At 34.9% G+C, this 13,985-nt stretch overlaps 1 protein-coding gene across 3 annotated transcripts in view; it reads right to left on the bottom strand.

The window, feature by feature from the left end:
* The window catches only part of LOC128985791 (D-2-hydroxyglutarate dehydrogenase, mitochondrial-like), a 54,535-nt gene that overhangs the window by 22,543 nt on the left and 18,007 nt on the right, over positions 1-13,985 (bottom strand). For all 3 annotated transcript variants that reach the window (XR_008490073.1, XR_008490074.1, XM_054405669.1), the window contains 5 exons: positions 13,295-13,492; positions 3,081-3,274; positions 2,779-2,947; positions 1,951-2,120; positions 1,357-1,473 (listed from right to left, as the gene is read on the bottom strand). Coding sequence is in view for 1 of the 3 variants with exons in the window: in XM_054405669.1 (XP_054261644.1) it covers positions 1,357-1,473; positions 1,951-2,120; positions 2,779-2,947; positions 3,081-3,274; positions 13,295-13,492 (848 nt within the window). In the remaining 2 variants the exon portion in view is untranslated. The remainder of the gene's footprint in view (positions 1-1,356; positions 1,474-1,950; positions 2,121-2,778; positions 2,948-3,080; positions 3,275-13,294; positions 13,493-13,985) is intronic.

Genomic DNA, 13,985 nt, shown 5'->3' with positions numbered 1-13,985 from the left:
TCGTTTGGTGGGTAAAAAAATAGAATATTTTGTTTTCCAACGCGAGAGCAGGGCACATAAAGTTGTCAATGTGAGAAACATGGATTTGTTAAGTCTAATTCACATACTTGCAGTGATTGCCCTTGATATTTGTTTATAGTTATCGCAAAAGTAAGACGCACAGGAAACTGTAAACGTTTGAATTCATAGGGCATCCTTTGTTTGAAGTTCATTGTTGGTGATGGTGAGTTAATGTTGTTCAAAGGTTAAGGTCAAAGGTAGGTCAAGGGTAGGTTAAGGTAAGGTTAGGTTAAGGTTCCTAGGGCATATCTGTGAGGGTCGTTGGAATATGTGGCAAGAGAACTTCTTCTCCCTTAAATTTGCCATTTAAAATTGTCACTTATATTACATTGGTTATTAGTTTCTTCACTATTATTCGTGTGCCATTGGATTTATATTTGGTCTTAAATTTAAGGTGTGCACACACAGAATGCCATCAAGCATCGGCATTCATTTATTTGAATAACATGGGAACTTTAAAGACCAATGGGTCAGGGCACTGAGGAGATTTCCAAAATTTTATTTCACACAAAGCTTCCCGGGGTTGTATATAACAACTTCCCAAAGTTGCATCACGATCGGATGATGATCGGAATTTGATTTATGTGAAAAAGTACCCATTTTGGAATACCCGCCATTTTGGATAGGGGTGAGATATCCACCTTGGATTTGCATCATTGAGTTTCATTTGACAAACCCTTCAAAATGAGGCCACTCAATAGAGTGCTATTTGAAAGAAATAAGTCACCCCCTACCACCTACCCTGTTGGTGGGATTAAAAAATGTTTTTAATGTACAAAATTGCGGAATATTTGTTAACAGTTATTGCCACAAACAGACTATTTCTATCTACTTTGGTTTTAAAAATACAGATTTGTTTCAAGACTTAATTACATATAGATTACCTTTGAATGTTGTTGCCAATGTTCGTGAGTAAGTTGTTCGAATTCCACACAAGATGGCAGTGGTGACACACGAACATCTTACTCAAGAGCACAGGCAACAACAAAAATAATATTGCTCATTTTTCTTTTGATCAAGGCTAATTTGAGCACTAATTTTTACAAACAGATTAAATTAGGCTCTCTAGAATTTGAAAACTTCTATTATATTTGGAATTTGAGTTTTCAAGCAATGGGTTAAGAAGTATTTATACAATGATGGTACGACAGTTACAGTAAGAATCATATAATTTTCCAACATTTTGAAAATTAGGTTGATATAGCTAAATTTACAAAGGAACCTTTTTACCTGTGAGTAAAATTAATGGATTTTAAAATTAAACTAAGATGTTTTGGTATCTTATTCAGCACCGACCTGCATTCGCGAAGGTTCATTGGTCACAGTTCCATCAGCAACGATCTCATCTTCCATCGCACTCTCCAGGAAGGCATTCAGCTTCTCTTCATCATGGGCTGCGTTGGACCCTGACACCTTAAACCAAAATATTCTTATCAATAATGGCAAAATGTAATCTACTACAAGTAAAATGTCAGTAAATTACCGTACCAAAATTGTTTAACATTAATAACAATTAACAAAACATATTTGTATGGAAAACAGACCAAACTGGCACAAACACACAAAACTTTAGACTATATACACAAAAATCTAGTACATTTCTGTAGAAAACTCTCTCGCCCTCAGTTAACATGCTGTCAGTGACAGTGAAATATACTAGAGTTTTGTGTTTCTTGCGCAAGTTATTTGTACTCCTTCTCATTCAGGTAAGCCTGCTATCCTAAAAACCTTGGCCCTTGTGCTCCTAGTTATATCCTTAATTGGACAGAATTGTTATAGAATTGGTCATTAGTTTTGATTCTAGGCCCTTTGAATAATCCAATTGATGTTAAAATATTTGTATCATGCATAAAACAGGTTGACAACTAGAAAACATCAGAGATACTACACCTCTATTAGCACATAAAACGGATGTTCGCTCAATGGGTTACGAACACCAAGTGTGTTGACTACAGGTTGCATGCAGTTCTCATCTATAAGTTCACAGGAAGAAAGGATCTCAGAAAGCATAGAGCGAGCCAAGCGGAAAGTTTTCAATGCGTGGTCAAAGTCAACAACACCTACAGAAAACACAAATGTTGTTACAACAAAGAATATTTGAATACGGTAAAATTTGTAAGTTCATACTTTACAGAATCAATAGCAGCTTAATGTAAATAAATGTGAAAGAACAAGATTAAACTGATATCCTGTGATTCGGGGGAACAATGGATAACCTCATGAGTGATTATATGCGAAAAGTATCTACATATTACATACCTATTAGTGGTAACCTGAAAGACTAAGGTTAAAAAGACAATGGAGGGCCGACAGTGGCTGTGCAAGGCGTATTATCATATTACCTCCCTGGTAATGTAAACTTAAACTACTGACAGACTGAGGTTTTGGAGGACATTGGACTGCAACCTCAGAGGTTAACTGTAAGAAAGGACCGTGAGGTCCTAAGTTCACCTCAATAAAGAATATATATTTATTTAATTTTCATTTAATTTCATTTAAACCTCAGGACTAGTCCAAAGGTTCCTTCAAATTACCTACCTAGTAGTGCCAAACTGACAGACTGAGTTTTTGGAGGACAATGGATTGCAACTTCAGTGACTAATCCAAGAGATCCTTCAGATTACCTACCTAGTAGTGCCAAACTGACAGACTGAGTTTTTGGAGGACAATGGATTGCAACTTCAGTGACTAATCCAAGAATTCCTTTAGATTACCTACCTAGTAGTGCTAAACTGACAGACTGAGGTTTCGGAGGACACTGGATTGCAACCTCAGTGACTAATCCAAGAGTTCCTTCAGAGCCGATGAACAGGTGTTTCAGATGGTATCCTGTGTTGTCCTTCTTGAGGGTGTTCATACAGTCTATCACTTGCCCATCAGCCTTAACCTGTAAAGCACCAAATTAATTTACAGTATTATTTTAATCAGTCTTTTAATGACAAGTACAACAATTCAATGGGTTTAAAATATCTATTCATCATTATTCAATTCTCCTTCACTAGAGGAACGAAATTCTATACCGCAACAAGGCCGAGTGTATTAGCTTGCAGGCTGCCGTAGCGCAGCAATCTCAGACCTCCTGCATTGGTGGCGATGTTGCCTCCGATGTGACAGCTGCCCTTGGCCCCGAGGTCTAGAGGCATCATCAGTCCGTGTTCTGCCAAGGCATTGTCTAATGTCTCCAACACACAGCCTGCCTGGCATACTATGCTTCCTGAAACAACAATAGAGATTTATAAGAAACAATATAATCAGTTTGTTACTTTCAAGGTTTTTCTGATGTCTTCAAAACACAGCCAACCTGGAATTCTAGGCAATCTAGAACAGTAAAACAGCATACAATACGTAATCACTTCATGTTTGACCAATAAATTGTCTTAGGGTATCCTTAGGCACATGAAATGGCAAGGTACTGTACAATGGTATAGGGGGTATAAAGTAAACTCGCCTTGTGCTCGCTGGGGGTTACAAGGCCCCAGGCCCCCATTGTAGGGTGGTGGCTTATTAGATTACTAACTACATCCTTGGCAAATTTCAAGTTTCTAGCACGTTTCTAAACTGGACAGATCAGTATACCAAAGTAAGCCACTCTCGAGCTTATTGCCCATAAAAAAACATAGGGGGAATTAGAAACTTCTGGTGGGGGGGATGAAAGACCAAGGTCAAGAAGCCAAGACAAATAAAAATAGCGTTAAGATTTAAACATTTTTTATGTTGGAACTTTGAGGCAACAATCCTGTTACATGTCAAGTATTTTGCCTGTCTATAATAATTTAGTCCAATGAACCTGAAGAGTGTTATAGAGAAATACTGGAGGGTTCAATTTTGGGGAGGGAGGTTAAATTTAGTATATATATTTTTTAAGTATTCCTTGGTATAACTGAAGACTATTACTTTTAAAAGGTATAAGAAAAAACGTTTTCTCAAAAATTGGTATTTTCCAAAATATTTTTTTAGAGGTTTAAAATCTAAAAATAAAAGTTTTTTTTTTGTTTCTAGGTGGTTCAGGATCAGGACTAAGACGGCCTCCAAAAAAAGTTTCAAGTCTCTACCTTGTTTTTAAATGGTTTCTTATCCCCATTCCAAAGTCAGAAACCTAAAATAATTTTCCATAAGAATAACATGGGGGGATTCGTAAATAAAGGGGGGGGGGTATTACTGGAAAGTGTCACTTTTGTGAATTTTCTAGGTTGTTTGGGCCCAAGACCTACAATCGTGCCAAACTTTCAGATCTCCAGCTAATCTAGAAGTGGGTAAACGTGATATAGACCGATGCACCTGTGGTGGCTATAAGAGGGAAACGGATTTTGGAAGGGGTGAATTTTTATATGGTCCTTTTTAGCGAATTTCCCATATAGGGAATAAGCTATTACCGTAGTACTCATGGTAAGACCTGGACGCGGGACCGATTTTTTTTTCGTTTTGAGGTCCCTAGAGACCAAAAACACCATCCGTTCAAATTCATATATATATATGTGTCCGTCGCGATAACTCGAGCAAAAATGATCCGATTTTGATGAAATTTGGTACAAATGTGTAAACCTACATTTATTCGAACGAGTTCGCGATCCAGCATAATCGGACCATGGGAACAGGGGTTAATGGGGGGTTTTATGGGGTAAAAATGGGTTTTTCCCATTTTTGACCCTAAAAACATAAAATTTTAGAATTTCTTTCCCAACCATTTTGTAGAGCTTAAAAAAAGAAATAATTTAGTATATTGAAGCATTGTTGTATGCCTAACGGTCACGGAGAAAATTAAAAAAAATGCTAATTTATAATTCCCATGTTATTCTTATGGAGAAAATGAAAACTGTTGTAGTTTACTTGTTTATGGATATATGTTGATCAAATTTGGCAAACTTATTTATTTCATCTTATACTATTGACGTTTGGTCATAAAACACTGTTTACCTTCCCCGTAGCAGCAAACCTAAGTACTCGTTATAGCCTATCTAATGTTATTTAAATTGGGAATAAATATGTCTTATTTATAGAAGTATTTTAGTAAATATGTAATCAGACAAGTTGAAATTCGCTTAGTCTGCAGGTTTGCTGCGGCGGGGGTATTATATTGATACCATCGTATTAGCTCTAGTACAGTAAACCTTGTGAATAGGTCGAGAAGCTGTTATAACCTCGTAAAAGTGGTAAAATATTTCAAATTTTGACATTTAACTTATATTTTGTGGGCCGAGGAGTAAATTTACGAAAAAAACATGTTGTGGCTAAAATTTAAAGTAAACAAAGGAGAAAGCATTAATAAGTTAAGTAAGTTACAAAGCATTAATAATATTTGCAAAAAACATATACTTATGTAGGTAAAAGTAGCGAAAACCATTAAAAATTTGAAAGAAATTCACTAATTCTTGTAAGTAGGGCGTTTTTTATGAGTAAGGGGTGTGGATTTTTGAAAAGAACCTAAGAGGGTTTTGTATAAAAACCTGACCATGAAAATTCTTTCAAATCTTTGCTAGCTCTTACCGTTTTGTAGTTATAGCCATTCATACTTGGCTTAAAATACCTACTTTGTATGGTCGCCATTTAATAAGAAAGTATAAAAGTAAAAGTATAAAAGTTTAATAAAACGTGTTTGGACTTTTTCATATGTCCGCCATTCTGCATTTTTTTGGGGGGGGGATTAAAATTTGAAAATGGGACTTTGGAAATTGTCTGGGTAATTTAGGGTGAGGTTCCACATCCTCTTCAAATTTCAAGTCTCTAGCACGTTTCTAAACGGTTCAGATGAGCATACTAAAGTCGGCAACTTTCAATGTGATTCCCCATAAGAATAACATGGGGCTCGTATAAGTGGTAAAATATTTCAAATTTTGACTTTAAATTTAAATTTTGGGGTCAAGGACTAAAGTTACGAAAAAAACATGAAAATACTTTAATTTAAAGTAAACAAAGGAGAACACAAAGCATTAATAATATTTGCTAAAACATTTTAAGTAGGTAAGAAAAAGTAACGAAAGCCATTAAAAATTTGAAAGAATTTTACCAATTTTTTAAAGTAGGGCGTTTTTAGGGGTGAAGGGGTGTGTTTTTTTGGAAAACGCCCAAGAGGGTTTTGTAGAAAATTTAATTCCTGACATGGATATTCTTTCAAATCTTTGCTAGCTCTTACAGTTTTTTGAGTTAAAGTCGTATAAAAAAAACGTGTTTTGTCGTTTTCAGAGGTCCGCCATTTTGGATTTTTGGGGGGGATAAAATTTGAAAATGGGACTTTTGCAAATTCCACTGTTAATTTGAGATCACGTACTACAATGCTGTCAAATTTCAAGTCTCTAGCATATTTCTAAACGGTTGAGATGAGCACACCAAAGTCGGCCACTTTCAATGCTATTCCCCATAAGAAGAAAATGGGGGGGGGGGACTCGAGATTTCGGGGGGTTTCAAATTTGAAAATGTCACTTTTCATAATTTTCCTAGTGGTTTGGGCCCAAGACCAAGAAGCGTGCCAAATTTCAACTCCCTAGCACTTCTGGAGTGCTCAAACATTTGTGTCACCCGTGAGTCAGTGAGTTACACATAATTAGACTCGCCTTTGGCTCGCTGAGGGGATGGTGGCTAATTAGCATTATAGTTGGTAAGTGAAGTCGGCAGATTGAGTTTTAATGGTTTTTGGTCAAATGGAAATAGTAAAAGATGGCGATTATATTGGTGGAAGTAATATTGTTTTATAACATTTGTAGTTTAAAAAGTAAGCAGATTGTAGTAAACATTTATATACAGTATCTATTCTATCTATATATTAATTACGTAAGCTGATTCTTTGCGTCAAAATTGTGGGCGACTGGGAAGTCGTAGAACGATGGGAGAGGGCTCAAATTAAAGGTCTCGATCCTGTGACGGCGGGAAAAATAGTGCAATTCCCTAAATTTTAACACAAAATTGGATATAACGTAAAATGTTCTCCATAAGAAATGCATTAGAAGCCATTTACTGCTGATTTTTGTTTACTTCAATACAGCTGATCGTGATTAATCATCAAACCAGTAAGCAATATTACATTTGGATTACTCATTTTAGTCCAGTCAATGAATGATCCAAAAGTAGGTGTAGAGTGCGTGAGCAGGTAACTAAGCGATTCCTTCAGAAACTTGTTCAGGGGGCTTAGGGTGTTAACATACCAAAAGTCCTGACTCCTAGGTGGTGAGCCAGGGGGTGGAGGGGGGGGGGAAAGGGGGGGAGAAAGGTACGCATTTTGGGTTTTTTGATGATATCTCGAAAACTATCAACTTTTTGTATACTATAGTAAATTATAAAATTGAAGAAGATTAAATTATCTACAAGAAAAGTATATAATGTGTTTATTTTGGTTCAACAGATTACGAGTTATAACTTATTTAATTAATATCTTATTAAAATACTCCTTCCATAAGAAATACATGTAAATTAGTATGCGAAATGGGGCGAATCCTATCCGCCCAAAGGAAATATAACTGATATTCTGGAAATCTTGACAAAATTTCCAGTAATTTGACACTTTAATCATGAAATTTTGTCAAAAATTAAAGCAAGGGTGAACGTTTAAAAACGGGATGATTTGAGGGTTTTTTTTTATATTTCCAATAAAAAACACCAAAACTCGACATTTTGTTACCTCGCCCTCGCCTTAATTTTGGATCAATTTTAATGATTAAAGTGTCAAATTACTGGGAAATTTTGTCAAGATTTCCAGAATATCAGTTATATTTCCTTTGGGCGGATAGGATTCGCCCCATTTCACATACTAATTTACATGTATTTCTTATGGAAGGAGTATTTTAATAAGATATTAATTAAATAAGTTATAACTCGTAATCTGTTGAACCAAAATAAACACATTATATACTTTTCTTGTAGATAATTTAATCTTCTTCAATTTTATAATTTACTATAGTATACAAAAAGTTGATAGTTTTCGAGATATAATCAAAAAACCCAAAATGCGTACCTTTCTCCCCCCCTTTTTCCCCCCTCCACCCCCTGGCTCACCACCTAGGAGTCAGGACTTTTGGTATGTTAACACCCTAAGCCCCCTGAACAAGTTTCTGAAGGAATCGCTTAGTTACCTGCTCACGCACTCTACACCTCATTCCTTGACTGGACTATTTGCCAGTCAATTCTGCAATGTACTGTATAGCCTACTATATAAAATCAGGGATAACTTTAGGCCTACCTATAATAATAAATACTTTTTAGTTACGTCCTAGAATGTTGAAATCAATTTTTTTACTGTGCAATTGGAAAACTTGTGTATTTTTAAGTAAATTTGTTAAGCGTATGATAAGTAGTAGAATCATAGGAGATGGCTCAAATCAAAGGAATTAAACTTAGAATTGCTGAAAAAAATTATGAAGTTTTTTTTTCTTCTAACTTAACGGTTATTTTTGTGTTGAAGGAATGTTTAACATGATATAACTACATTGACTAAATAATAATCGATTCAAGATTGTTGAAAACTTCTGCTTTGTTTTGATTTCAAAACATTTGTTAAAGATTTATTCTATACTTTTTTGTATACTTACTAACATTTTTAATTTGAGATTTATTGTAGTGTTTACAAAAGGAGCATGCACTTAGAAATAATAACTGGGTCGGGGTGCTAATTTAGCGGTTTAAACTAAGAACTAAGCTTATCTCAACACACCTTTATTTGCCTTTTCATATATGACGAAGACAATTTCCAATATTTTAATCAGGAAAGCCTTTTTTATTATCAAAAGACCAAAGCTGCCTTAGTATACTAATATTTATTCACAAACATGTTTGCTGCCTTTAGCAGAGTTAAACCTTTGGAGTAATTTAAATTATTTATTAAAAATAACATCAACAAAAGCAAACAAAGACAAACAACAAACTATTTTTTAAACAAAAGATATGTTGTACTGGAATATATATCTGATATATGTATTCGATTTATTTAAGTTTGTTTATACTGTATTACAATAGTTTGTTTTACATTTGAGCTTTTCAGGGACTTATGTCCCTTCAAGCCACTAGTACATATTAATGAAACATGATTAATTTTTGTTCCTGTCAGTTGTCCTGTCAGTTAGCCACAAACTATATGGCATATCCAGTTCCGTCACGGGGAGGCCAGAAAACCAAGGAACCATGTGTACAAATTAAATATGTTAATCCAAAGAAGGATTGTAGTAATGTTGATCAAAGTAAAGCGGTATATGAAGTAACAAAAAGATTGTAGTAAATAATCATAAATGCAGTTGCAAAGTATTTCATAGAGGGCTTGTTTGTGGTGCAAACCAAACAAATCTTGACATGTTAAAGTCTCGATGTGAGGCCGGTGCTGTAATGGATTAAATTTGTTAAGTCATAATCTCTAAAACTGTCTTTAGCTCAATAAGCATAGATATAAAGTTATAATCTTAGGAGTTAGAGGGAGGTAAACTATTTTAAATAATCTTAGGCCCCCTTTGGTGGTTGGGAGGAGGGGGTTTACATCATCGGTATCATTAAGGCGCCCCTTTTGGAGGCCGATCACGCTGTTGCGTTCAAAACATGAAAAGTTAAAAGTACATTTATTGGAAACTGTATTATTATTGCCAATTGTCCCGTTTCAGCAAGAGGGGGAGGGGGTTAAAATATTAGGGACTATCATAAATGGGGATTTTCAAAATGGTTGTAATTCAAAAAATTAATGTTTTAGACCATCAAACCTAAAAAATTCAAAATATCTAGAACGTCCAGAAACAGTTGAACATTAACTTTCTTAAGGGGGATAACTATAGGGGGGGGGCTTAAGATGAGATTGCTCTCTAAATATTAAACATTTTCTTATGATTTACGACCATGACTAACTTACTTAATGGTTACCTTAATATACTTGAAACCGCATTTTATTCTCCACTCGAATATTTTCCATAAGATTAACATGGGGGATATTTTTTATCCATGGAAGGGGGTAAAATTAGGGAAATTGAACTTTTGAAAATCTTGAAGGTTTTTTGGGCCGAAAACCAACACCCCTACCAAATTTCAAAATTTTAGCTCTAATATAAGTGGATAAGTGGGCATATCCTCAAAGTCCAAGGACATAACTATCAAAATGGGGTTTTTTGAGGGGGTTGGAGTGAAAATAGGTGAAAGTCCTAATGGATTAAAATGTACACTATAAAAAGTAGTACACGAAACATTACTTTAAATTCATATAATTTTACATTTGTGTACTTTTAAATTGAAGGTAATCTTTAAAATCGGGATTTTCTATTTTTACCAAAATCATCCCCCCTATTTCAGGGTTACGCAGGGTAGGTGAGCATCCCCAATTAGGCTAAGAAGTAACTATGTTAACATATGTTAAGAGAACTATAAAGTCAAAACTGCCCAAATTGTTTTTTACCCTACTCCGGGGCAGCCAAAGTCACCAAAAACAGGAAAAATAAGGTAACATTTCAAGTTCAAGCCTGAATTTGAAGAAGGGTTGGAGATGGGAAAAAATGTTAAATCACAAAGTTGTAAATCGGGAAAAAGTTGTGACTGTAAGTGCTCTCCGTTTTTCGATCGGACCTTCGGTTGAGCAACAACAGAAGTTTAAAAAAAGAAATTTGAGATAAAAATCCCAAAATTGGAAAAATCTGGTGATATCTAAGGGTGAAGGGGTGGAAATAGAAATAAATGTGTAATTACAAAGTTGAAGCTTGTTTAACATAAACGTCAATGTGGTCTCTCCGTTTTACATGGAGAGCCGCAACGGACGTTTTAAAAAAACCCTTACATTCGAAATCTTTCAAAATCCGCCATTTTTAATTGTTTTGGGAGATTTGAAAAGGGAAAATGTCACTTTTCGGAATTTCCCTGGTGGTTTGGGGCCGAGACCCGTCATCGTACCAAATTTCAACTTCCTAGCCCGTCTAGAAGTGCCCAAATATTTGTATACCTGATCAGTCAGTGAGTCAGTGAGTTACACATCGGACTCTATAGTTTATAGAAGATAAGGGGAGAAAGTAAAATAAATGTTTAACAGGTGATTTTTGAAACATTCTTAGAATTAGGATTGTAGGACTGAAGATTCCAGGGTAGCCTGATCAAGGGTCGGTCGTAAAATATTTTGGCGAGGCTTGACTCAGGATCCCCTCCCTAGCCCTCATTAGTCCTGGGATCTTCAGTCAAGCCTCGAAAAACAGGTATGGGTTCGGGCCTCCGCCTCTACCTGCCAGGGGCGAAGAATCGCTTAGACTAGCTATGAATATTTGTCTATATATCCTCCTTCATAATTAGTTCCAAGCTCACATCCGTGATATATGATTTGTATTGCAAATCTTAGACTAAAACTTTGTTTTCCTGCTAGTCTTACACCATAGTTATTAATCTAATCGAACAAGTTTGTTTTAAACAGACAAAAAAATAACAGGCTATGTGTCATTTTTTAGCATGGAGAATATGATTAAATTTATATAGCGTATAACATTATAAAACTGCAAAAGCATAACCGCACCAGATTAAAACAGAAAGAAATTGAACACAATTTGTTTTTCACTATATTTTGTTGAAATTACATATAATTTTCTTCCCAACATGTGTTTTTCCGACAAAAATCAGTCTTATGGTTTTCGTTATACTTGTAAAATATTTATAACGTAACAAACGCGTATTCAGTAAACGTAATATTTAATATTATTAATATACTATACAGTTTTTATGCAAATACATTTTATGTTCACATCCATCTTAAGAGTTTAAAATTATGTCATAGAAATAGTAACTGGGGATAATATTAGATTATATCGTGGAATGTGTATTTAGATTTTTAATAAAATCTTTAAAGACAGGAAAAATAATTAACCACAAGATAAGTATACATAATTCTTGATTGAGAAAAACAAAGATTCATAAAACTGTTAAAAATTTAAATGGACAATTTTTATAGGTATAACAAGATATGAGTGAAATAAATATTTACATTATAATAATATAAATATGTACAGTGAAAAAATACTTGTACCATTGTGAAAAGAAAATAAACAACGTTAAGCTAATGACTTTAAAAAACACAAGAGAAAATAATACATTACAAAAAACAATAAATTACAAACAAACAAACGACGAAAACAACATTCACGAGTTTCTAATGAAATCTAATTTTCTTCCAATATCCAAGAAAACCTTTTTACATTTTTACAACAATTTTATTAAATACAAAATCAACCTACATACCACTCTTACCAAATCGTGCATTATCACCTCGTCTCAAATACATGATGAATCGCAAGGCCCATTCCATTGGTTAGGTTACAGAATAAACTCAACTCGTATTACGCCAATTCAACACCTGATGCAACACCTTAATGCGATACTTCGCCCTTGCTAAATAAAACTATTTGCATATTAATTTTAAGATTGATTGCCAGTGATTGGTAGTTGTGGTGGTTTGGAGTTGATTGGTCGTAGGGATGTCTACAGTATTAGAAGCAGAGGGAGTATATTATTAAAAAGTCTTTAAACAAAAGTAAGGCTTTCTCGTTACCACCACTATTATACACTGAAACGCGCGTCTAGGTTTGCACTTACCCAAAACAATACAAATTATCATAGCATCTTTCATTGCTCACTATAATGCGATTGTTTGTAGCTACCCTTCACAATCACTTTCTCTTCATATAAATCATAACATAGAAATAATATCAAACTTGTACAATAGTATTGAACATTTGTATGGGCTTGTATAAGCCGAGAGCAGAGTCTTTAAAAAACTGGCCAAAAAAGCTCCCCATAAGAATAACATGGGAAAAACGTGCCGAAAGTGAGGCATCTTTGCTATATTGCCCCTACTATAATCCTCTACTCTTTTATGATCAATGTTTGCGTGATTGGTTGGTTGCAAAATCATCGCGAAAAGGGCTACGGGGATTTCTTTCAGATTTGTCGCTTCTAATAATACCAAGCTAAGACTTATAAAACAAAAAATTCATAACCTGTTCATAATCAATCAGGGATCTGTCAAAGTAACATATTTTTGTATGTAATTGTTGGCATATTACTCCAAGTCATATAAAATATAAACTGACTGCTGGCCTTTCCATGGCCCCCAACTATTAGTTAATATTTCAACCCTCATTAAACTCGATGAAGATCCCAAGAGCGAGGCTTGACTGAAGATCCCCGCTCGACCCCGCATTGTGCTGGGATCTTCGGTCAAGCCTCGCCAAAACAGGTAAACAATTAATTCTCAGGTCAATTTTAACCCTGGGATCTTTGGTCCGTCTAGCCTAGTCAGATAACTCACCTGGTATATCATTTATTTTGATGATTTTATTCATTAACGACGTTGAGATAATGACTTCATCAAAAACAGGAACACTACCACCCACCAGCCCTGTGTTTCCGCCCTGAGGGCACACCGCTAGATTGTTCTCATTGCAGACTCTTAGAATAGCCGACACTTCTTCTGTACTCTTCGGTCTCAAGACTACACCGCTATAACCTGAAAAATATGGGACATTGTTAATGTAGTAATGGTTGAACGGGTGGATTAATTATCGACGCTGCGGAGTAACCAATCGCAAAACAAAAATAAAATCATTTAAGTTACAACGCAAGTTGAATATACGTTATATAGTGTTATATACATTATATACGTAATATTGACCAAGATATTTAGCGTAAGCAGACCAACTGGCAGTTGAACTATATACCACTGATGAGTCACCAATTAACTTAGAACTAAGGAGTTGATAAACAGTTATATTTCGTGTGTGTTTTGATTTTCCTTATTACCTAACAACAAATAGGCCTGAGGATAAAATTATGTATACAGAAACAAAAAAGAAATACGACTCCGAAATAAAGTTAAAGAAAAAGTCCAAAATTTCATATAAAATTGAGGAATCGAAAAACAAAAATAAAGATACGTATAAATAAATACCCCGCCGCAGCAAACCTGCCGACAAAGCGAATTTCCATTTTTGTCTGAATCT

This window comes from Macrosteles quadrilineatus, unplaced genomic scaffold, assembly GCF_028750875.1.
Source record: "Macrosteles quadrilineatus isolate MER2022 unplaced genomic scaffold, UCM_ALF_1.0 Scaffold_2__2_contigs__length_208266976, whole genome shotgun sequence".
Taxonomy (NCBI): domain Eukaryota; kingdom Metazoa; phylum Arthropoda; class Insecta; order Hemiptera; family Cicadellidae; genus Macrosteles; species Macrosteles quadrilineatus.
Note: the sequence above shows the minus strand (reverse complement) of the source record. Positions and strands in the feature narration are given on the sequence as shown.